The 25892-nt window shown below is 41.5% G+C and overlaps 1 protein-coding gene and 1 pseudogene across 2 annotated transcripts; one reads left to right on the top strand and one right to left on the bottom strand.

The window, feature by feature from the left end:
* Positions 1–214: 214 nt before the first annotated feature.
* ESM1 (endothelial cell specific molecule 1) lies at positions 215–7896 on the bottom strand. Of its 2 annotated transcripts, XM_068990679.1 has the most exons (3): positions 7404–7896; positions 4230–4382; positions 215–431 (listed from the first exon to the last, which is right to left on the bottom strand). In XM_068990679.1, exons 1-3 carry the CDS (start codon positions 7702–7704, stop codon positions 331–333), a joined length of 555 nt encoding a protein of 184 aa, XP_068846780.1. In that variant the 5' UTR covers positions 7705–7896; the 3' UTR covers positions 215–330. The 2 variants fall into 2 exon arrangements, with proteins under 2 accessions (XP_068846780.1, XP_068846781.1); XM_068990680.1 differs by lacking the exon at positions 4230–4382.
* Positions 7897–14131: 6235 nt separating this feature from the next.
* Positions 14132–22169, top strand: LOC138094321 (histone H3.3A-like; annotated as a pseudogene).
* The last annotated feature ends 3723 nt before the right edge of the window (positions 22170–25892 follow it).

Raw genomic sequence — 25892 nt, 5'->3', positions numbered from 1 at the left:
GCTGTGGTCTTCAGCTTTGGCTAGCCTTCTCTTTGGCTGATTTCCCTCCAAGTTAAGGTTATTCAAATCGCATCTTTAGTTCGTCACTGTGACTAAAAACACATATATAACACATCTATATGCATTCAAATATTTAACAAATATCTAAAAGAGTTCAGTCATACGCATTGTATGGATTGCATATTTTTTTTTTTCTGGACCCACCCTAAATCACACTTGGTCTCCAAAAATCATATGTCCATATGCTATAATACAGAGAATTCCTAAAATGTTGGCTGTGTGTTGAATGATTGGTAAAACAGGGTCTCCTCTCAGAAATCCCACCCAGGATCAGCGTGGATTTAACCGCTTCGTTACAGGAGATCGGGCGTCATTCTCCTTCACAAGTTCTTCTCTCGTAGCATTGCCATCTCCAGATGCCACGTCATGCTCTGAAATTAGAAGGAATATAAATCATGTCCAAATGTTTATAACTCCAAGATTATGTAAAATTTTGTCTTATTCTTGTATTATAACACATTTACAATGAAATCTATAATAGATGTGAAAAGTCTATTCCATGTTCACCTGCCCTCTACCAATTAGCATTTCCTTGAATTAAACGTCTTTGTTCACCCGTTATCACCTGCCATTATTCTATACATTTATTTGTCTTTTTTTCCCCCTTTTTTTTCCCTTTCTCACTGTACCACTAGAATATCAACTCTATGATGGCAGGGACTTGTTTTGTTCACTGTTGCAACAGTGCTTGGAACATGGTAGGCGCTTACTACTTACCGAATGAGTAAATGGTGTAAGCATAGATCTCTAAGTAAGATTCTTTACTATCTGATATGGAAGAGGAATTAGCTTACTGATGTGGCTCTAGAATGCAGAAAGCAGACCAAAGGGCCTTTTATAAACGTTTATGGAAATAGTCCTTGCTCTACCTAACAAGTTTCTAATATTTAGAATTTTTTTAAATGTTTCTGCTTCTAAGAGTAGTGAAGTGTGTTTGCTTCTGCAGTGAAATTGAATGCTATTAAGAGGTTAGGATGGTCCAGTAGATAAATGCATGTAAATTCATAAAACTCAACCACTATCCCTGCCCCACAAAAAAAAAAAAAAAAAGATGCTTGTGAATTTCCAGTCTTGGAAAGTCGGAGAGCTAATTACTAAACAATAAAAACAGCAATGACAAATGAAGATGAGAAACCAGGAAGCCCACTTGCCAAGGATGCTGTGACCAACAGGTAGAAAGTTAGAAAAGACCACTTCATCCAATCAAGGTATAAAAGGCTCCTCCGGAAGTCCCTGTGCTGAGGAACCTTGGCGCAAATTACAAAGACTGGGCCCAAACAGACTTGGGCAGAGATGATGTGGAACTCGTGGCAAGGACTGAGGCCACAACCAAGCCCCGTCCTATAAGCAGTAGCACTTAAAACTCATTAAGTCCCATGTGGAGATGCACGACTGAACAGAAGGGCTCCTGTGCATCCTTACCACGAGGTTTTTAGGATATTCTGCACTCCATCCTCAATCTAACATTTATGAAAGTGGAAGTCATTCAGTCGTGTCCGACTCTTTGAGACCCCATGGACTGTATACAGTCCATGGAATTCTCCAGGCCAGAATACTGGAGTGGGTAACTGTTCCCTTTTCCAGGGGATCTTCCCAACCCAGGGATTGAACCCAAGTCTCCCATATTGGAGAGGGGATTCTTTCCCAGCTGAGATTTAAGAAGAGGACACTAATAGTCATCTTTAGTTGCTCCTTTATCAAAGGAAACACCTTAGGTCAGAAAATGCATTTTCCATAAATTTCAAATAAGAATCTTGATATCTAATTGAGTACAGAAATTTTTTTTATGTAACCCTTAATGTAATTTTCATCCAGCAAAATACAGTTGACCCTTCCTTGAACAATGCTGGTATTAGAGGTGCCAACCCCTGAGCAGTGGAAAATCTGCCTACCGCTATATCTGGCCCCCAAACAAAGTAACTGGTAAATGACTCACCCAAGGGCAGAAAGCTGAAAGAGTTTAGATAAACTCAGGACTCCAACCCTAGTTCTTCTGACTCTGTGGACTGTGATCTCTAATTGAAAACAAATTCCCCCCCCCCACACTTAGTTAATTTAAAGATCTGTAAAGCGAAAATATAGGTGCTATATCTATTGGGGGTAAAATATGTGTATAAGTGGACCAAACTGTTCAAATCCATGTTGTTCAAGGGTCCAGAGTATCTTTTTCCAAGGCAACTATACATTGGTCAGGATTTTTGCAGAATCTGCAAGCAAATGGGAGAAAGTGACAGGCCCGAGGGAAAGAGACAGCACACTGGTCCAGAGAAGCAGAAGACATGCTCCTGTGTGTGCAGCAGGAAGCATGGAGGGGAGAGAAGAGTTCCATCTCTGAGGACATTCCAGAGGAGTTCTAGAGCACACACCCCCAGACATACACCCCAAAGAGTGACAAAGATTCACCAGATTCAATTCTCTCTTGGTGAGAAAGGTCAGGAGCAATCTTAACGAGAGAAGAAGGATTCTATTAATAAAGTTGTTCCTTCAATGTTCTTTGTAGCCTGTGGTTTTAAGAAAGCAAAATAAGACAAATGAAGCTTCAAGTATTTGAGGCAACTAGCAGTGCTGAAACAATAAGTTTCAAACATGTGTGCGTGCTATGTAGCTTCATTCATGTCTGACTCTTTGCAACCCTATGGACCATAGCCCACCAGGCTCCTCTGTCCATGAGATTTGTCAGCAAAACTACTGGAGTGGGCTGCCATTTCCTCCTCCAGGAGATCTTCCCCATGCAGGGACTGAACCCTTGTCTCAAGTCTCGTGTATTGGCAGGCAGGTCCTTCACCTGGGAAGCCACACGGGCAGCCTGGCAACTGAACCATTCAAAAAATGTCAGAAGGTAGATTGGAGGTTGCTAGGGGCTGGAGAGTCGGGGTAACTGCTTGATGGGCACTGGTTTTATTTGGAGCTGAGAAATTTTTTCGAGAACTAGATAGAGGCTGTGACTTCCTAACACTGTGAATGTACCAAATGCCACTGAATCATTCACTTAAAAATGGTTAATTTTATGTTAGGTAAATTTCACCTCAATAAAAAATTGTTCAGGACTTAAAAAACTCAATTTTCTTCCATATTGTTTGTCAAAGACTATAGGGACAAGTCATACGAATTTAAAATGTTAATATTGATCTTAATTTCCAGATCAAGTATTCACGAAGATATTCATGCAGCAGGTTTTTTTTTTAAGGTTTCACTTTAATGTTTAAGGCCATAGCCACACTTAATAATTCATGTAAAAATACAATATTTCCCATTTATTTTGAGGTACTTAATTGAACCCACGTATAAGAAGGAGGTAAAGCTGAGAAATAAGCACATTTGTCAAATATTTCAAATTTTAATTAATTTGAAGTATGAAGAACCAGAAACAAGAACTGAAATAAATCTGGATTGTCAACTATTTATATCTAAGGGAGAAAAGTGTATAGCTTGAGGATACTGGTAGTTGTTGTGGCTACTTGTTGCTTTAAATGAGCTACTTCCAATTTAACCATTTATTCAACAAGATAACCAAATATGCACTTAACATCATCTTACAAGCTGTATTTCTCACATTCTAATAACTTGTGTAAGAAATACATAAGCACTAACAATTAGCATGTGAGTATTATTACATTTTCATTCAAAGGTTTAGAGATGATTCCCAAATTTTAATCATAGATACTATCTCTTATTCTCTCCAAAATCCACAAAAAGGCATGCTTGGAATTATTCCACTTAAATACTTCCATTTGGTTTTTAAAAAGAAATGTTTTATATTTTCTATGTTGGCTCTTAAGCCTTATCCAATAAATTCCTCAGAATACTCTTTCACTGTTAAGTTGGGAGAGAAGTAGCTTTGTCTAGTACATATATAAAACAGATCACTGAAGAATTTAAAGAGCTTTGTATATCTTGGTTATTTTTATTACCTTTTTGGGTAATCAGTCATATTTATCCTCGCTATACACTGGGTAAACTTTGTGAAAAATTGTACAACCTAAAAATTATTAATGAAGTCTCTTTGTAAAACTGCAACAAATTTCAACAGCCACCTACCTTTCCCGTAAGTAGAATAAAAGAAACAAAATCATTTAAACCACCATCTTGTTCTACTCATCCATAATTTTTCTTATTCAAACTGAAAATGAGACTGTTGTTTCAGTGTTTACCTGGGAATCAGTTCTTACCTGTGTGTGATGCAAATCTCTGGTTGGTAGCCTTGGTTACTGAATGTTGGAAGAAGGGAAACTTCAGACATTTGCCGGTCACCCTGTCGCATATGCCAGACTGACAGCTGCAAATCTGTTTGCATTCCATCCCGAAGGTGCCGAAGGGGCAATCTGAGGACAAAGGGAAGCTTGAGAGAGGGCGCTCTTGATATACACAAGCTTCCAACTTCACAGTCCCTGTGTGCACAGCCTCAGTAATTGAACAAACCTCTTGAATCTTGACTATCAGATAAAGCCCAATTATCTGAAAATCCCAAGCTTTGAAAATATGAAATGTGAATCCCACGCTTAAAGTCACAAATGTGAAATCACACACTAAGACCAGATAATGGATTCCTTAGTTGTAGTGCCTTGCTGTGAAGTTTAGCTGAAGACAGATACACATAACCAGTATCTCTGAACTGGGTTTAATTCTGTCTACTGTCTGCTTAGAAACCAAAAAGCAGCGTCTCACTGGGCTACCTCTGTGACAGCTCAGTGAAGGTAGGCAATTGAAAAGACACGTGTATCAGCTCTTCACAGAGTTTAAAAGATATGAAATTGAATTCTGTCTTTGAATTCCCTGTAGTCACAGGCAATTTACTGTTCTAAATGTCTAGGAAAGGGCTTAAACTAACCAGGGGCTAAGAGGGCTGTCATCTCAGCTCTTCATCAAGTGACCAATCCTCAATCTGCTCCAACTCTTATCAACTTCCTTATCTATCAAAACGACAGTACAAACATATTCAACTCCTCCAGATGTTAAGCGGATTCACTAATAAAGTCCTCTGCAGAGCTAAAATACAGTATGCTAAATGAGAAGAAAGCTGAGAATATATTCATATACCTACCCAAATCTGGAAGCTTTTAGAGCTTCGATGTTCCCATACTTAGACTAAAACATACTATATTGAGAAAAAGAGAACAAATTCATTATTAAAAATGCATGTTTTTTATGATGTCAACAGCATCTCAATAGAATAGCCAGCCCTGAACAGCCAAGCAGAATAGATGCAGAATATTTATTCTCCTGGCACAAGAATGTCCTTGTAAATGTACAATCACACATGGGTGAAGAAACAAATTGTGAGGCATCTAAGTCTTTGGCAATCTAATATTGTCCACAGAATAATCAAGATAGATATTAATTAAATACATTTTTTAAGAGATTTATGACTGCTGTACTCTGCGTCCTTCAGATTAGAGAAGCACATGGTTTTAAACACTAGCCTCTCTGCTGGGAAAAAAGAAGTCCTAGAAGCAATACTGAAAAAGCCTCTGGCAGAAAAGCATGCAGGATTAGGATATGACTGTGTCTCCAGTGATATTGAAAACTAAAACTCTAGCCAAATTCTCAGTTATGCTCCTACTGTATCCCCCAATATACTAAATAGTGCCGGGCAGATAGTGGGTGCTCAATAAATATTGCTATCTGGCCAAGGCAATGCAAAATACCTGAATATTTAGAAAACATCCAGATATGCAGCTATAGAATACAGTTTTCACAGAGGTGTTCTGTAAAAAAAGTTGAAGGACAAAATTTTGCCTACAGCAAAATACAATGTCTCTATGTAGCTGTCAAGGTTCACACAGCTTCACTATTTCCAGCAGAAAGAAAAACGTTCGTAACCAGACCCATGTGCAATCTGAAGGATGTCTAAGAGCTATCCTAAACAGCTTTTTAAAATAAATTTTATTAACAGCTACCTCGATCATTCAGTGAATATTGGAGTGCTAAAGACTCCAGATGCCTTACAGCCTGTTTCTTTACCCATATGTAATTGGACATTTACAATCATATATACAATCAGTTTTTTTGCCAAGAGAAAAAGCAATACACGGCATATACTTGTTATATAGTAAGTATGATTGTGTTAACCACTTCCTCCCTAATTTCCTTATGTGAAGTACTCTTTTCTTGGCTGATAAGCCCTGTAATTTACAGAAATCACAGATCCCACTCAGCTGAAAGACATGTCTGTGAAAGTCCACCAAAGAAAATGTTTCCTCAGTATTCTACTTTTCATTGGTTATAAACAAAAATAAACTAAGCAAAAAGCTAAAATTCTCCTTAAAGTTCAACCATCTATTTCCTAATCTTTAGTATGTTTTGTGGTTTAAAAGTTAATCGACATATTTTTCTAAAAGAATTCATGAGATTAGCTCAATACTGGATGATTATTATTCATAAAAAGCTTACAATTGTGTTAAACACATTAAGATTATTTAGAAACTTAGTCCCTTTAATTTTAAAAGCTTCTTTGTACTATAAAACTGATGAATGGACCTATCACATATGTACTGAACCTTAATAATACTCCTTAAGGAGATCATGAGGTATCCATACACAGAGTATTTTTAAATCTTCATTTTTTCATTTCTAAACATTTTAAGCTATAGTCACTAAGTTTGAAATAAATTCTACAAATGTTGAACTACACTGTTTAGCTATAATTTCAACCTAATAAAGTTTTTCTTTAAGTCTTTTTCTTTACAGAGTTCCATTTTTTTTTCTTTAGGCGCTATTTTTGCTTGTTTTACACTATTTTTCTGGATTTGCTTGATACTTCATGATATCCTCTTCCAAGAACGTGACTCCTTTTGCTAGATGACTTAAATCATCCTATTTCACAAAGTGCATTAGTGTGCATCAGAAATACTTGATCATGAGAGGTGCCCTCAACCCTGTAGACTCTCTTAAGATCAAAGAATCACTAAATCCCAGGGCTAGCCACCACTCCAAGAGGTTATCCAGTGCAGACCTATGTAATCACTGCCTATAGAAAAGAGACCACCTACTCCAGCCATAACAGATTACCTGTCAAATTTCTAAAGTCTTCCAGAAAGGGAAGCAACACAGTTTTCCATTGCAACTTTAAAAAAAAAAAAAAAAAAAAAACTCTTAAACATCAGGAGTGAAAGAAACGCTGTATTTCTTTCTGGGCTTTCTTACATGCAGGGTTCCCAGCCGCAATCTGTAAAGTTATCTTTCTCTCTCTCCCTATGACAGCACCTGTCGGGGGAACCTGGTCCCTAAACCCACCTGCATTTTCCCTCTTTGCATTAGAAGGAAAGGCTCCTCTCTTCCCACGCTGGCTAAAAGCCTTCAGGGTGCCCTAGGCAAGGAGCAAGAAGCAAGGGGTCGCTCTTTACCTTTGCAGATACCAAACTCGTCACCAAAATCATCCTCCTCATTGTAAAACTGACAGCTCAGCCCGGGGCCACACTTCACGCCATCCATGCCCGAGACTGTGCGGTAGCAGGTTTCTCCCAGCTCCGCGGCGCACACCCGGCAGCAGCCACAGTCGTCTAGCACTGTCCTCTTACAGTGCAGGCTGCTTTTGCACTGGCTACTGTCACAGCGCTCGGGACAATCCACCGCGTACTTGAGGCTCCAGGCCCCCGCCAGGTGCGCGGGGACCAGCAGCGTGGCCAGCAGCAGGAGGCACTTCATGTTTCCCGCGGCTCGGGCTCCGCTTCCCGCGGCGGGGTCTCTGCTGGCGGGAAGCCGCCGTCCAAAGTGGTAGCTGAGCGTCTGCCTACACGTTTATGAGTTTTATACACTGGGTTGCCCGCATGCTTCCCCGTCATCAATTTCCTCAACCCAGCAGCAGCGCTGTCCTCCGGGCAGGCTCTCTTGTTTTAGTTTATGAAATCCAGGATGAAGGCTGGATTAACACGCTGCTGCCATCCAGGAATTGAAAAGCCTGAGCTGATGTCATCTGTTATGTTTAGATGGTTGTTTTGCATGAGGACTGAAAAACTCGCTCACATCCGTCTCAAGGGCTCAAGGACGTCTGTGAAGGGGGAATAAAGAAGGTTGCACACCCTCCTCCAGGACAGGAATTGTTCTGACACCGGCTCATCCGTGGAGGTGTTGCTTTGTCTCCGAGCCTCTGCAGTCAGGAGGAAAATTATATCGACGTGAATCATCAGAACCGAAGAAGCTCCTTTTAAATAAATAAATAAGCATTTGGTATTTCCCTTCAATAAATAGCTATGAGATCATTTGGAAAAAGAAAGGGTTAGAGTGTGCCTTTTCAATACTGAGGAGAAAGAAAATATTTTTAAAGGGATTTTTTTTTAAGACACTCTCTTCCTTCCTCCCACCCCTCTTCAAAATTTTTTTCCTAAAACAGCTCATACGACATATATCTAAGTTTATCATGGATGTAGCTGTATTTTCTAGTGAGACGTGGAACTGCCGCAGAGAATTTCCTTTCAGATCAATACAAAAACCACAAGAGGTAAGACGCTGCTGGCACTGCTTCTGGTTTACTCAATTCTGGAAAAACTTACCAGCTGGACTTCTCCTGAGTTAAGACTCACTGAGGAGAAGGCTCATCCATCACCAAGCCTGCCTGTCCAATCATTGAGCCCACTCGGAGCCCTACCCCTCGCCTCCTGGCATTGATCAGAATCCTCACTAAAAACCACCAAACAAGGCAGCCAGCCCAGGGAAACAAATGAGCCAGCAGGCAAATTGGAATGTGGTCCAGGGAGGCAAGTCACAGAGAAGGGAAAACATAACCCTTCAGGGAACAAGGTCTACATGCTATGGAGGGTCACAGTGCTTAGATCCCTCCAGGAAAGACCAAGCAGTCCTCTTAGTACATTAACTGGATCAAGGCCTCATTAAGCAAGGTTTGTGGGACAGGAAAAAACAAAGTGAAAGAGGAGAGAGGAGAGTTCTTGCACCAGCTATGTGCTGGATTCTAAGCTGCATCCACCTATCGAAATAGGCAAAATCCCACTGTCTTCTAATAAATATACCAATAAGGGTGACAGCTCTTGATTTGTCACAGTGTAGTGATAGGCAAGCCACAGGTTCCTCTCAGCCTCTGCCTCCCTTTTGAGAACTGACAGTATGAAGCTAGCTGATCGCTTAAGCTTTTTGTCCCTTGTAGAAGATAAGGCTGAGTTCATTGGATGCAACTTGATGATCAGCCTTCGAAAGTGCAGCTTTAGGAGGATGTAGGGGACAGAAGGTGCAGGGAAGTGAGAACACAGGAAATGAAAGCAAGTGACTCAGCTTCCAAATTTCCCAAATTTTTCATGACAATCCAGTTTCAAATATTCTACCTTAATCTCCCAGAAGGAAACATAGAGTTGGCAAATGGCACATTGGTTGTTTTCAATAGGGGGTAACATCCACTGAGTGCATGGTATGTGCCAAACACTGTTCTGAAGCATTTTACATGTATTAATTCACTTGATCCTCACCACAACATTATGAACTAGGTACCATTTTCATGCCCATTTTATGAGTGAGGAATCTGAGTCAGAAAGACACTAAATAATTTGTCCAAGATCCCTGTAATGTCAGAGGTTGAACTTGAACCATGTCAGTCTAATGTCAAACTCACATTGCCAATTACAACATGATCATGTTTCCATGGCCAATGGTCTTGATGGCCTTGTTCACAATTTAGGCTGATCCTGAGAAAGGGTTCTTGTTCAAACTTTGCTGAACTCTAGTTTCTGAGAAGAGTGGTTAATTAGGATAGTGGTTATTAATAACACCTAAATAGTCTATTGATATAAAGCTTATGATGTATCAGACATCATGCTAAGTTCTTTATGGAAGTTACCACACTTAACTTTCAAAGAAACCTCAAGAGCTAAGTGCTATTCTTATCACCATCTTAGAGATGTGAAAACTGAGGACTCACGAAGTTAAGTAACTTGTCCAAGGTCACACAGTTAACAAATCTTAAAAACAGGACTCCAACCCTAAGGCAGACCATCTCCAGAGACTAGAACAAAGATTGTAAAGTCAAAGACACGTAGATTCCAAACAGGTGACCCAAGTGGGTGAGGTGGTAAGCTACACCAGGCGGCATGTAATACAAGGAAGGGGATTTGTCCACCTGCAAGCACATGCCTCCTCTAAGGGGAGCAGCCAATCCCTAGGGTTGGCCGACAGTTGCCATGTAGGAACATGAGCACATTGTGCCCAATCTTCTGATTTCTTTAAAGAGAAGGTAGAATCCAGACTTTTGAATGTAATCTCTTAATTTTTAAATGTTAGCCAGTATTTCATTCAAATTAGAAAACATCATCTGTGCCTTCATTTCTTTTGGACTGGATCCAGTCTGCACACTAATTTGGTCTAGCTATAAATTTTGGATTCTGTCAGAGCCGGATCCAAATCTCTACTCTGCCACTCACTCCCTAAGTATACTTAGTTTAATGTCTCTAAGCCTCCATTTCTGCATGGCACACAATGGGCTAATAATACCTTCTTAATAGGGTCACTGTCAAGATTGATAAGTGATGGAAAGTGTCAGTCAAGTAATATGCATTCAGTAAATGATGACTACTCTTCATTTTAAAAATAGAGCCATCACAGAATTGGCACTGAGTTAAAAAAAAAAAAAAGTAAGAATCTTCTGATTTTTATAGGAATTTAAAGAAGAAACAATAAAGGCCTTTGAATGTCCAAATCCCAAGAGCTGAGGGGAAGAAGAGGTGCTCACAGGAAACCACCTTCTGCATTTCTCAAAATTGGTAATACTTAGAGTTTCCCTGGTGGCTCAGAGGTTAAAGCGTCTGCCTCTAATGCAGGAGACCTGGGTTCTATCCCTGGGTCAGGAAGGTCCCCTCGAGAAGGAAATGGCAACCCATTCCAGTATTCTTGCCTGGAGAATCTCATGGACGGAGAAGCCTGGTGGGCCACAGTCCACGGGGTCGCAAAGAGTCGGACACGACTGAGTGACTTAACTTTCACTTTCACTTTAGTAAATGATAACAATAAAGAGAAAACATATCAACTGAGGATACCAAATTCACAAATAATAGCAAACTGTAACACAATACACAGAAGAGGAAAGAAGATATGCTCAACAGAGCTCACAGACAGTGAAACCAACTCAACAAGTGGTACCTAACAGCTCATTCTGGGGGCTCCTTCAACTCTTTCCAAGACCCCACAAAAACTGTTGGTCCCAGCACAGTCCCTAAGGGATTTTTGTCTAGCTGTATTTTTGTCCCACCCAACCCTGAGCTCAGATCAACCAGTCCTAAGAGGAAAGCTAGCTATGACCATGAAGAGTTAGGAAATCAGAGCATGAGTTAACAAGGAGCCATCTTTAATCTGCAGGGGGAGGAAATAAGATGAAGACAAAGCTGATGATGTTGAGGATAGGAAGTCCACCTGGCAGGCTTGCTCTGAGGTACAACCAGCAAATCTCTAACCTTATTGTGTACGTCAGCTGTCAGTGAGGTCAGGAGGAATCACATAAGCTTTCACAGCTCTGAAAATGCAAGTTCAAGCCATGGTGGGTCAAACAGACCACCTCACGATCCAAAGGACAGCCTGTGGCCTTCTGCAGAAGGGGCTGGAGACACAATAAAAACCATATAACTACTCAACTCAGTACACCGTGTGCATTTAAAATACCATTGTGGTTTTTTTTTTCATGTTTTAATTTAAATTTTTTTAATTGGAATATAATTTCTTTACAACATTATGTTGGTTTCTGTCATATATCACTATGAATCAGCCACACTTATACATATGTTTCCTCCCTCTGGAACCTCCATCCTACCTCCCACCCCATCCCACCCCTCTAGGTTGTCATAGAGCACTGGATTGGAGCTCCCTGCATCGTATGTGATATTATGCCAAGTAGAAAAATAGGCCTAGGTAAGGTGTACTGGCATTTTGTGCTTGACATTACACATTATAATTGCTTGTGATTATATCAAGCATCTTTTCTGGATAGCTAAAGAGAGAAAGGCTCTGAGAATATTCCAAAGCTCATGGTCAATTCAAACTTTACCATGCTTATTATTGTACATGGCACAATAATAATTCCTCACAAAATTCTTTATCAGATAAATTTGATTTAAATTGAGTTACAGGGACTTTCTGGTGGTCCACTGGTTAAGAATCTGCCTTGTAAAAAAAAAAAAGAATCTGCCTTGTAATGCAGGGACATGGGCTTGATCCTTAACTGGGAAGTAAGATCCCACACGTCACTGAGCAACTAAGCCCATGGGCCTCAACTACTGAGCCCACACACCACGACGAAAGATCCTGCGTGCAGCAACCGAGACCCAAAGCAACCAAATAAATAAGCATTTTTTCATCGAAATTGAGTTATAGAGATAAACTGGAAGATTAATGTTGACATATACACACTACTATATGTAAAATGGGCTTCCCTGGTGGCTCAGTGGTAAAGAACCCACCTGTCAATGCAGGAGATGCAGGTTTGATCCCTGGATCAGGAAGATCCCCTGCAGAAGGAAATGGCAACCCACTCCAGTATTCTTGCCTGGAGAATCCCATGGAGAGAGGAGCCTAGTGGGCTACAGTCCATGGGGTCACAAAAGAGTCAAACACAAAGACTAAACAACAATATATCAAATAGATAACTAGTAAGGACCTACTGAGTAGCACAAGGAACTCTACTCAATACTCTATAATTGCCTATATGGGAAAAGAATTCAAAAATGAGTGACTATATGTATATGAATAATTGATTCATTTTGCTATACACATGAAACTACACAGCACTGTAAATCAACTATACTCCAATAAAAACTTTTAAATTAAAAAAAATTTTTTTAATAAAAATAGAATGAATTGCAAAGGTAAAAATTTTGAAGGTGAAAATTTCCAAGGAGCAAGTGGAGGCATGTAAGTGTCTGAGGCTTTTTTCTAGTTTAGTTTTGGTTTTGGTTTTTGGTCTCATCTGAGAGTTTTTCTGCTTTGACACCAGCTGATGGCAATTTTGCATGTGTCTGTGGTGAGATCTAACATATGATTAGAGTTTATACTTAATAAATATGTGAGCATATACAGTTGTTTCCCAGAATCATTTTCAGAGAGCAGTAAGTTAAATATGGCCCCACCATGTTCCCCAGGGGAAGCAAAGTAAGGCCAGGTTCTTGGACAGGATGGAATGAAGTAGAGATGGCAGAAGCAGCTGAGGGTGGGATGGGGTCTCAGGAGAGAGGTTGGTCCCATCCCGTCAGCTCCAACATAGCTAACCAGCTTTGTCCTCCTGACCTGCAGCCTTGGGTCTGGGAGCACCACATTCTGGAAACAGCTCCATCACTACCAAACTATGTGACTTTAGGCAAGTCACCTTAAACCCTGCATCTCTCCTTTCTACCTCAGTAATGAATTAAGAAGACCAAAAGGGGCATTGTGACTATTATTAGGAAGAGTCTGAATTTCTAAAGATTTGTTTCATTCTTTTAAAATGATCTTATGTCTTGGAGCAATATTTTCCCAAAAGAAAAATCTCTCCAGTTCTCCAATTTTCAACTCTTAATAAAGACAATTTTAATAGCAAAGAGGGATTTGATGTTACAGGCAATTTTCAAAAACTACACCTGCTTAGGGGAGTAAAGAAAAGTGCACTTTTTAGATTTGGCTTGCTGCCTGCAAGGGGCCCTCTGATTGGTCTTAATGAGCAAGCAGGTCAAGGCTGTAGGCAGGTGAGGGACAATCATGGTTGCTCAGAGCAAATAGCCCTGCAGGAACAGCAAGTGTGGGGAAGTTTGAGAAGGTTAGCCCAGGACACCTACAGTTTCTACGGCAAACCTTGACCCTGAATCTCTGGGCACCCCTCAAAGAACTTGAACACCATATCCAGAGCTCTGATTCCAACGGAGCCCCCTGAGGAAGCAGACACAGAATTAGGTCGTTTTTCTAACCCTGACCAAATCTAGAAACTTCCACTGTGGACTCAAACTGGCAGGATTTCTTTTAGAGTGAGAAAGTCTAGACTCGGGGGCATGTGAGGAGCTCTCACTGCCCAGCTGCCTATGTCTTTGCCCCCCAGTTCTGGAAGGTGCTAATGTGAGAAGTCTAACAACTAGCCCTTTCTCCAATCAGGGTTCTGAGTCTATGATCCATCTGTAAGATGTCATACAGTGTCCTTCTACCTCCAAATATGAACCCACAGCTAGAAGCACTGGGCACTTTCCAGATACCAGAAGAGAAGCAGTGTGAGTCCCAAAAGCAGCTCTCCACTTGGAGCCAGGAGATCCCGAGTTTCAGTCTAGCTCCACCATCAGTCCTGGTGCAAGACACCAACCAGCTTTCCTGATTAACATGATGTCATTTTTTTCTCAGCAAAATATAAGGGATAGAAACTCTGTTGTCTATTTCTTAAAGCAATGTGGTAAAAGATCAAAGATAATGTAGACGTGAAAACATATTTTCAACTCTAAGCTATCGGTGCTGGTGTGAAACATTGTTACTTATTTATAGGATAAATTATATACCAGAAAAGAAAATAAGCCTGGGGCTGTCTACCTCAGACCTCACCCCTTCCTCCATTCTCCTCACCTTCTTCAAGGTGGTACCATTTTTCATTCTCTCAGTCTCAGAATGATGGTTAAACACCCACTTTCTGGCTTAAAAGGACCCCACCACTTCTCCCTACAGCCTCACCCCATCCGGAGTGGGATGACTAAACAGCCCACAGACTGCTCTTTTAGACCTAAAGAAGTTTTTTTTAATTGCTAGTTTCCTAAATGACTAAAGAAATAGTTTAGGCATTGGAAGTCATTTACACATTAGAACTATCTGACATAAGAGAAAGTAGGTTTAAAAAGTCATGTTAGATGTTATTGCTAAGACATTTGGAATTTTCACTAGGAATTTTAAAAACTAGAATTTCTGATTAATACAAGAGTCATAGGAAATGATTCTGCTACTTTGCTTCTCTAACAGTATGGCACTTCCTTCTTCTGACCCTAAACTGACGCCTTCTATAATGTAATAAAATGTTAATAGGACCAACCTGGCCAGACTCATCAGAATTTATCTCGTGATGAAGAGCCCTAACTGTTACATGATATATGGGTTGAATAAATAATTGCATGTTTTATTAAAATGTAAAGGTAAGTACTGAAAAGAGAGAAACAAGAAGCAGAACTTCCACACCTCTTATTTAGAATTTTGTAAGGAATTACAATTTCAGACTCTCTGATCTGGTATAGAATTATGTTGGCTCTTTTCTTCCTAGGATGTCCTCAAGCCACACGGTGACTTTTAAGTGTCTTTCTTTCTTTTGGCCACTAAGAAGTTCATGAAGTTTCCAAGCCTACTGTCTGAGGGCTTAATGTACACTAAAGATACCTCAGATAGGAGCTGGTGCATCAAAGCACTGGCCCCCAGACTACCTGCATCAGAATGTCCAGGTAGCTTGTCAACATGTCAGCGCCAGGCCTTCTAATTTCATAGGTCTGGGGTAAGCCTAGGCATAAACATTTTTAACAAGTAAGCCATTTGTTTCTGACAAACTAAAAAATTTGAGAAACTTCTAAACTAATGGTTTCTCCTAATTACATCCCTTCACATTAGCAGAATTAGTCTATAATATTTACTCTGGAGATATGACAGGAAAAACCTATCATTGAGGGCTTGACCTATAATTTTTAACTACATTATGCACTACAAATATTTTAGCATATTTTACTAAGACATATATCACATATTAACCTGACTGAAGTTGGGATATGGCCATTTTAATGTAATTGGCATTGCTTACACATGCACATCAGAATTAGCAGGAGGAGTGCCAGTTACTTGGAAGAGATTCTCATAGACAAATAGTGAACTAGTTTTTAAGAAATGCTGCATTACTGATCATCTCTGTGACATGTGATTCAGAAGGACCAGATATAAATGGGGAGTCATTTAGGAATATTTTAACCAATTTATTGAATTTATTTTCCCTCTTATTTTCCCTCTTAGGAATGTTCAAAAGTTCTAAATGATAGAAATCTATGTCCAAATAAGCCTAAAAAGTAGTTTCAATAAGTATAAATAGAAATTCTAGTTATGCAAAAGCATTATGTCAGAGTTTAATTGGAAGGATTTTTTTCTTTCTCAATGACATAATGGCACATAATATACTGATAACATTTCTGAGTCAATGAAATATAGTATTTGTCTAAATAAACAGACCTGCTTTTATTTGTATTGATCCACCATCAATAGTTTACTTAGCAGAATGAATTATTTCATCAGTCTGTAATCTTCTACTAGAACCTTATGTGATGAAATTGAAGACCCAACTCTTGCAAGTTGCCTGATAAACATCCTAACCTGTCCAGGTATTTTAGAGTGATATATACGTGCTGTAAAGCCCAAGTTTGATACCCCACTCTCAGTTCCAAAGTATACACACACACACACACACACACACACACACACACAGAGCTTACATTTCTAACAGTGCCTCATGAGCCTGTGTACATACCACCACTTCCAGACAACACACTGAGCCTCTCTCCTTTGTAAATATATTTAGGAAGTGCTTACTGAATAAAACACCAAACAATGTCTTCAAGAATAAAAGGACTCCAACATATACTTTAGGCTTTCAATACTCTAAGTATCCTCAAAATCAAAATTTCAACCATCATGTGGTCTAGTCTAGGAAAGATCAAGAGTATAACAAACGGATAATTTGATGAGAAATTGACTCATGCTAATTTTTTAGTATTAATGCCTTCATTTTATAAACTTAAAATAATGGAACTTCAAATAAGGCCACGGATGATGGCCTTTTAAACACCCCACAGCCAGACATGTACTCATACTGAAAACAAGACAATGTGGGGTATCTGATCCTAGCAGGGTATATCTAATGGGCATGGTTGAAGGGACCTGAAAGGAAACCAATTAGTAAAACTGTTGAAAAATGGATGACTGTGTGGCATGCTTGCCTTGATAGCCTCTTCCTTGGTTAAAACACAGACACACACACACACAAACACACACACCCCATAAAGGCAACAACAGCAGCAACAAAAACAGAGGTTCACTCTGTCAAACAATCCTACATGATGAGCCTTCAAAACAGCTCACTTGCAATTGGGAAACCCACGTAAAGCTGCTGTAGGGAGACAGGCTTCTCCCCTGAGGAGAGGATGTGTCATCAGAGCATGTCAAATTCAGTTCCAAGAGTCCAAAACTTCAAAATGGAAAGTAAAAGCTCCCTTCCACATAGAGTCGCGCTGCCAGGGCAACTAGAATAAACAGGTAACCAAAGACTCTAGTAGCTGAAGAGAGGAGAAATGGGCGGAAGCAATAAAGTAACCACAGAAAACATCTCAGCCCTAAATACACTGGAGCTTAGAACTAGAGAAAGTCTGATTTACGAAGTGGTTTTAGATAAGTTATTTATTCAACTGCCAGAGGCCAGAAATAATAAACATTTGATAATTTGGAATTTTCTAATTTATTTTTAACTAAATATTTTTTAAACTTTTGTTTTTAATCTTGACCTATATACAACACTATATAGGTATTTATACTATAAGTATTTACAGTTCAGTGTTTCTCATCATAGAAAACAAAAATGACCAGATTGTAGGCAAATGTGTCCACAGTTGCTAACAATGTGGCCTGAAGACTTCTCCCCCATCCACGTTTCCCCCTCTTTTCTGCATCCATCAAAACACTTCACCCCTCATGGTCAAACCCTCAGGGATAGTGCCCCTGCTGAGCTCCTCTGGGCCAGAATGGAACCCTTACCCAACTTGGCATACCTGCTCTCCAACACAATTCTTTATATACGCATACATAAAGAATTGTATCCGGGGATCAGATATATTTAGGCTACCAGGGAAGCACGTAAATATCGAGTTGGACACAACTCAGAGACTGAACACACACAGGCATGTATTTATTGATCTGACAGCACCGGGTCTTGGTTGCAGCACTCAGGATGTACGACCTTCATGGCAGCAGGCAGGATCTCTAGTTGTGACATGTGAACTCTTAGTTACGGCATGTGGGATCCAGTTCCCCATCCAGTGATCGAACCCAGGCCCCCTGCATTGGGAGCTTGGAGTCTTTGCCACTGGACCCCCAGGAAAGTCACCTGGGCACAATTCTTGATGTGCAGGGAGCCCACCAGTTGAGGTGAGCCAGCACAATTTTACAGTTGTTGTCAAGATCGTGACAATGCTTCCCTCAGATACTGCACATCCGAGGGGCTCAAGAAATGACATATGCAAACTTTAGGGACAGTCTCACACACACCAACCCAGGGACAGTGACTGAGACAGCCATCCCCATCCCCCAGGTTCCTCCCACCCTGCCGAGGTTTCAGGCAGCCGTGGCTGCAGGTGTGCTGGTTCGCTTCACCCTCCTCTAAAGGTAAACAGTAGAAGCAGCTCTGGCGTTGCCTCATGAGCACATTGGTGGGAGAGAGTTTATAGGATCACTCTCAGCCCTGTGCCTTCTGCCGCCTCCATTCCCTCCTGTGCCAAGCCTACTTCTCTGGTGACTCCTCGCTCTACTGTTAGGAATTAAATGGAGATGGAAGCAGTAATTTATTTCACCGTATAAAGCAGTGGCTAAAAACATATGCTTTGGTGTCAAATCACTTGAATTTGGGCTTCCCTTATAGCTAAGTCGGTCAAGAATACCTATGGCTGATTCATGTTGAGATTTGACAGAAAACAAAATTCTGTACAGCAATTATCCTTCAATTAAAAACTAAGTTGTTGTGTTTTTTTAAAGAAAGAAAGAATCTGCCTGAAATGCAGGAGACCTGGGTTCAATCTCTGGGTCTGGAATATCCCTTGGAGAAGGAAATGGCAACTCACGGCAGTATTCTGGCCTGGAGAATCCCACGGACAGAGGAGCATGCAGGCTACAGTGCACAGGGTCATAAGAGTCGGACACGACTTAGCGACTAAACCACCACCACTTGAATTTAAATCCTGAGTACACGACTTTTTCACAGTAAAAACTGGAGCATAGCATTTCAATCTCTAAGCCTTGACTTCCCCGGGTGCAAACACATGAGAATACCTACTTCCTAGGGTTAAACTGACACACCCAGCCAGCACACAGTAAAGCAGTGAGCTCTCAAAATATGTTGAGGCCTTGGGTTGGGTCTCCCCCAGATGGCCCCTCCATGACCCCAAGATTTCTGGCCTCTCTGGAGCATCCAAGAGGATGTAAACAGTGTGAAAAGAAGGGACAGAGAAGATCTCCAGTAAGTTATAGAAGCTCAGGTTGTGTCTCCTCCCACTAAACCCTTTGATTCTCTTTACTTATGGGGGTGGGGGATATGGATAAAGCTTGATTTATACAACAAAAAGTCAATTTAAGCCCAAATTGTTAAAATGGTTTATTTTTATGAACACAATCTCATGCATGTGGAAGGAGTCTTCAGTATTGGTCCAGCGCTCTGGGGGATCTGCAAAATCCACCCTCAAGGCTGAAGGTCAAGACAGCCAGGAGTGGGCCTTATTTATAACAGTCCAACAGTTTCCAGGACAGTGCAACCACAACAAGACTTGGTATAGGATGACTCACAGGGACTCACAGGATCAGAGAAGTCACGGAGGATCAAAGAACGGATGAGCCTTCCAGCTCACTGCTCCTCTGAAACCAAATGTTGCATTTTGCAAGGCTCACTATAATCTGTTCCAACTAATTTCCAGGGATTGCATCTAGAGGAAGAGTTAGCAGGAGACTTTGTTGCTATAGCCACCTGGATCTCTGACAAAGTGGACTTCAGCAGAACAATAAAAAGTCGATTTCTCACAATACCCACCCCCAAACAAAATGAATGGAAGTTGAAATCGTACTGATGCGGAAGGGATTAAAGACATAACTGAACAACTTGCAAAGCGATCAGAAATAAATGTGGACATAACTGAGCAACTTGCAATGCACTGCAAATAAATATTACTAATTTATTCAAGGGCACTTATGTAATCATTTTGTAAAGGACACATCTATTTTGCTTTTCTGGTTGAATTTTCTGTCCCATGATGATGTCTGCCCACCAGCCACAGGTGAGGTGTCACAGTAATGTCACACTTCCTAGATGTAGATGAAGTGGGCAACATTCAAGATGAGGCCCACTTTGCAAAACAACATAGATGAGTACCTTGGCCTCATGACATGACATGACATGACAAAATTAAAGGAAATTTTGGCTGGAGAGTTGGGGGACTGGGGGAACTCTCCAAATCTCCTGTGGGAACCTTGGTGCCACCCATACCACTCCATTGGTTCCTGCCTCGGTTTCTTGTAAACAAAGACAGCTGGCAAAGCTGTATACACACAGCTGATCTTACAGAGCAGAGTTGACTGGGGAGGTGGGAATGGTCTCCCCATGACCCATCCTAGAGCCGTGCACCAAGAGCCAAACAGAGTTAGACTTTGGGTCCCATGATTAGGAGGCCCCAGCTCTTTACCTGATGTAATCAGAGACTGGATGCAAGAGTGACATGGCATGTCAATACCTAGCTCTGTCCCACCAGCTAGGCATTCACACTGAGGGAGAGGCCCGTCTTTCCTCACATGATGGGGCTTTGGGCTTTGGAATACCACAAGCTAGCTGCAGAACTCCCCTCCCAGCATTCGTGACTGAGGAAGAACTAGCCCATCTCCTGGCACAATTAGAGGCTGCCCGGGGCTGATTGCCAAAAGCACTGGCGCACCAGGTTTCCATGGAGAGAGGCCACCTCTTTCCTGGGGAGGCCAGGCTGCTCACCTCTAACGAATGATCTCTTATCTCTAGCAGGTGTATGCTACTTTATTCAGCACATGCCTACTACACATGCTGCCCACCTGGGCCCTGTCTAGGGCCAAAGAAAGAGTTCGAGTGTCCCATTAGAGCTCAAAGGACAGATTTCTGGGTACTATGTGGTGTTTTCTTCCAAGGAGCAAGCATCTTTTAATTTCATGGCTGCAGTCACCATAAGCAGTGATTTTGGAGCCCAAGAAATAAAGTCTCTCACTGCTTCCATTGTTTCCCCCATCAATTTGCTATGAAGCGATGGGACCAGATGCCATGATCCTCATTTTTTGAATGTTGAGTTTTAAGCCAGCTTTTTCACTCTCCTCTTTCACTTTCATCAAGAGTCTCTTTAGTTCCTCTTTGCTTTCTGCCATAAGGGTGGTGTCATCTGCATATCTGAGGTTATTGATATTTCTCCCAGCAACCTTGATTTCAGCTTGTGCTTCATCCAGCCCAGCATTTTGCATGATGTACTCTGCAAATAAGTCAAATAAGCAGGGTGACAATATGCAGCCTTGAGGTACTCCTTTCCCAATTTGGAAACAGTCTGTTGTTCCATGTCTGGTTCAAACTGTTGCTTCTTGACCTGCATCCAGATTTCTCGGGAGGCAGGTAAGGTGGTCTGGTATTCCCATCTGTTTAAGAATTTTCCACAGTTTGTTGCGGTCCACACAGTCAAAGGCTTTAGCATAGTCAATGAAGCCGAAGTAGATGTTTTTCTGCTTAATGAAATTAAAAGATACTTGCTGCTTGGAAGAAAAGCTATGACAAACCTAGAGAGCATATTAAAAAGCAGAGACATTACTTTGCTGACAAAAGTCCATCTAGTCAAAGCTATGGTTTTTCCAGCAGTCATGCATGGATGTGAGAGTTGGACCGTAAAGAAAACTGAGCACCAGCCGCAGTCCCTCTCCAACGGCAGCTGCCTCTAGCTCGCCGAGCTCCAGCCAAAGCACAAGCGGGGTAAATAAGCAGGTCTCTATACCACGGCTCGTACAAAGCAGACTGCCCGCAAACCGACCGGTGGTAAAGCACCAAGGAAGCAGCTCGCTACAAAAGCCGCTCGCAAGAGTGCGCCCTCTACTGGAGGGGTGAAGAAACCTCATCGTTACAGGCCTGGTACTGTGGCACTCCGTGAAATTAGATGTTATCAGAAGTCCACTGAACTTCTCATTCTCAAACTTCCCATCCAGTGTCTGGTGTGGGAAATTGCTCACGACTTCAAAACAGATCTGCGCTTCCAGAGTGCAGCTATTGATGCTTTGCAGGAGGCAAGTGAGGCCTATCTGGTTGGCCTTTTTGAAGACACCAACTGTGTGCTATCCATGCCAAACGTGTAACAATTATGCCAAAAGACATCCAGCTAGCACGCCGCATACATGGAGAACGAGCTTAAGAATCCACTATGATGGGAAACATTTCCTTCTTAAAAAAAAAAAATTCTCTTCCTCCTGTTATTGGTAGTACTGAAAGTTAGATATTAGATATTTTTTTCCCATTGGGGTCAAAAGCTACCTAAGTATATGATTGCAATTGGAAAATAGGGGACAGAAATCAGGTATTGGCAGTTTTTCCATTTTCATTTCTGTGTGAATTTTTAATATAAATGCAGGGACATAAAGCATCAATGAGAGTCAAAATGCTTCAGTGAGCAAGTTTCAGCAGTTCAACTTTATAACAATTATAAATAAACCTGTTAAATTTAGAAAAAAGAAAACTGAGCACCAAAGAATTGATGCTTTTGAACTGCAGTGTTGGAGAAGACTCCTAAGAGTCCCTTGGACTGCCAGGAGATCAAACCAGTCCATCCTAAAGGAAATCAGTCTTGAATATTTGTTGGAAGGACTGATGCTGAAGCTGACACTCCAATTCTTTGGCCGCCTGATACAAAAAGCTGGCTCATTGGAAAAGACCCTGATGCTGGGAAAGATTGAAGGCGGGAGGAGAAAGATGACAGAGGATGAGATGGTTGGATGGTATCACCGACTTAATGGACATGAGTTTGAGCAAGCTCTGAAAGTTGGTGATGGACAGAGAAGCCTGGCTTGCTACAGTCCATGGGGTCATGAAGAGTCAGACACAACTGAGTGACTGACCTGAACTGATGTGGTTTTTCGGGATTCCTAGGTGGTGCTAGTGGTAAAAAACCTGCCTGCCAATGCAGGAGATGTAAGAACTGTGGGTTCAATCCCTGGGTTGGGAAGATGCCCTGGAGGAGGGCATGGCAATCCAGTCCAGTATTCTTGCCTGGAAAATCCCATAGACAGAGGAGCCTGGCAGGCTGCAGTCCATAGGATTGCACAGAATCAGACACAACTGAAGTGACTTAGCATGCACGCATGTGGTTTGTTGCCACTCATCCCATTCACCCCAGATTCAATCTCTGCCTTTTTCCTGCCCTTGCCATCACCCAGGCTCCCTTGCCCTTTGACTTCTGGTTGGGTTTGGCCTCCGGGAGACACCTACAGAGGATCACAGCAGGAGAAAGAGGACATGGCATTTCCTCCCTCTTCCTTTCCTGCTCTGGCCTGCATCTGTGTTGGAGGCTGAATCCCACCACACCCGCAGTTCCTGTTAGGCCCTCTCTCCAGAGCTCAGCTCTTGTTGGGCTGTTGGGAGCAGCAGCGGCAGCCCGCATGTCCCTGGGGGCCACCAGTCCCTTCACCCTGCCCGCTTCTGTGAGTCATCCCTTCACTGAAGTCTCTTCATTTGAATCACCTATGACCGTGTCAATAGTTCAGTCCTGTCTGGCGCTTTGTGACCCCAAGGACTGTAGCCTGCAAGGCTCCTCTGTCCCTGGAATTGTCCAGGCAAGAATACTGGAGTAGGTAGCCATTCCCTTCTCCAGGGGATCTTCCCCATCCAGGGATCAAACCCGGGTCTCCTGCACTGCAGCAGATTCTTTACCATCCGAACCACCAGGGAAGACCCATTGAATCACCTGAGTCAGATTCTGTTTCCTGACAGGATGTGATTGAAACCAGTATCTTTCAGCCATAACATCCTGTGATTCTAACACTTGTAGCCCAACCACACACTTTGAAGAAACAACATTCTGAAACGAGTATATTATGGTACCAGAATTATGGCTTCTAACTCAGGTGGGTTTTCTTCTGCCCTGTGAGTAAGTAACTCTGCCTGGCTACCTCTTTGCCTCAGGACTTTATAAAAGGATCTGTCTAATTATATCAAGTTTACTAAGCAGTTCTCTTTAAAAACACACACATATATAAACATATATAAATACTGAAGTACTATTCCTGGTGACAGTTCAGGTAAAAACCTTGCATTCACTAATGAATTGGATAAAACAGAAAGTTCCCATAGTAGATGTGCCTGGATTGTCCCTTGTCTCTTTACTTGCATTATCCACATGCTGATGACCCTTCTGTGTACGTTCTGTGTTGATCTTGTTTTGTGTCCAGGACTTGATTCATGGTCTATAAAGTGAATTTCAGCAGGGACTAATCCTTCATTGCTAAATTGCTATGGAGTCTTGGCTTTGCTCTGACACACTTGGCAAAATACAGGCCGCCTACTTCTCTTATTCCCTGTTTTCCCATTGGAAGAGTAACCTTTATTTAATAAGTTTAAAATATAGTTCAATATGCCAACTGTTGCCAATGGTTATTATTACTACTTTAAAACTTGAGAATGAAGAGATTTCCCCCCAGAAAATTATTTCTAAATAAAATACAGGTTTCGCATATGTTGGTTTTTGACCCAGAGATTTTGCATCAATTTTTCTGACCCTTTCCCTCAAGAGGTTTGGCCACTTGGATGCACACAACCTTTCTCATCGCTAGTCTCTTTTCTCTCTGAATCTCTTCTGACGCTTTCACAAAACAACATTGCAAGAAAAAAACCTAAAGAATGAACAGTAAGGAGTGTTCTTGATGTCTGGGAGGGAAAGCTGACAGGTCTACTAGGAAAGTTTTCCTTCTTCCCTAAACTATAAATCATTGAAAGCTTCTCAGTTGGCACTAGAGGTAAAGAATCCACCCACCTGCCCATGCAGAAGATATAAGAGACACTGGTTCGATCCCTGGGTGGGGAAGATCCCCTGGAGAAAGGAATGGCAACCCACTCCAGTATTCTTGTCTGGAGAACCCCATGGACAGAGGAGCTTGGCGGGCTACAGTCCATGGGGTGGCAAAGAGTCAGACAAGACTGAAGCAACTTAGCATGCATCATCTAGAACACCTTGCCCTTTGATTTAGATCCCACAACAAGCAGCCTTGGCTTTGATTTGGGTCCATCTCTTTGCATGCAGTCAGCTGGGGCTGCAACTTGCTGGGTTGGATCCTGTCACATTTTTGAGACTTCTAATACCATAAGACTTTATTCCTACAGCAGGTATCTGGCAGCTAAGAACACAAGGGAAGCATCACTCAAAGAAGGACCTTCTTCCTTAATAGCAGGCTACCCCCTTGCCCAGCTTCCTATACCCTTAGCCCATAGTACCTGGAAATGGCTTCTGTGCATGTGTGTCTGTGTCTGTATGTGTGTTGCTGCTTCTGTAAACCGGAAGTCCACACTGTTCCTGCAGTCCTCGCCCTTTTTGTGTTCTTTGCCCCTTCATAGGGGTATTTAAGCGAGTAAATCACTCTGATTAAAGTCCAAAGTTTAGAATATTTCTCTGTCCACCTCCCACACAACCTACTCAAATACATTGGGCAGAAACACATGTGCCTTAGCACTTGTAGTGTGACAGTTTTAAACATCCGCTGGCAGCAGCAGTTCAGGAACGCCCAGCTTCTCAATTACTCAACAATATGCAAAACACAGCAACAAAAAAGTCATTCTTAGAGTAGGTGATGCCTATGTGATGTGACAAGGAATATTCTCTACCACCCCTGATAGCTCATCATTAGAGATGCTTCCTTTGAATATTTAGAGGTTTTTTTTAAAAAAAATTTTAAGAAACATTAAAGAAAATGAGAATATACTATAAAGTAGCAACATCTTAAAATATTCTTGAGCTATCAGGTATTTGTGGGTATTTGCTAACAAGAAATCCTTGCAGATAAAGACTATTAAGAGAAGTAGGAATTCTGAGAGTGGAAATGAAAGGCTCCCCATGGTCAATTTTACCTGCTTCAGAATGTGAACTTGGCCA

The sequence above is a fragment of the Capricornis sumatraensis genome, chromosome 18, assembly GCF_032405125.1.
Source record: "Capricornis sumatraensis isolate serow.1 chromosome 18, serow.2, whole genome shotgun sequence".
Lineage (NCBI taxonomy): Eukaryota > Metazoa > Chordata > Mammalia > Artiodactyla > Bovidae > Capricornis > Capricornis sumatraensis.
This window is presented reverse-complemented; position numbering and strand designations above follow the sequence as displayed.

Coding starts and splice junctions, on each gene's coding strand:
- ESM1 (XM_068990679.1), bottom strand. CDS start 7,704: ATGAAGTGCCTCCTGCTGCTGGCCACGCTGCTGGTCCCCGCGCACCTG. Junction 4,383..7,403: donor CGAGTTTGGTATCTGCAAAG/GTAAAGAGCGAC, acceptor CTTTGTCCTCAG/ATTGCCCCTTCGGCACCTTC. Junction 432..4,229: donor GAGATTTGCATCACACACAG/GTAAGAACTGAT, acceptor TTCTAATTTCAG/AGCATGACGTGGCATCTGGA.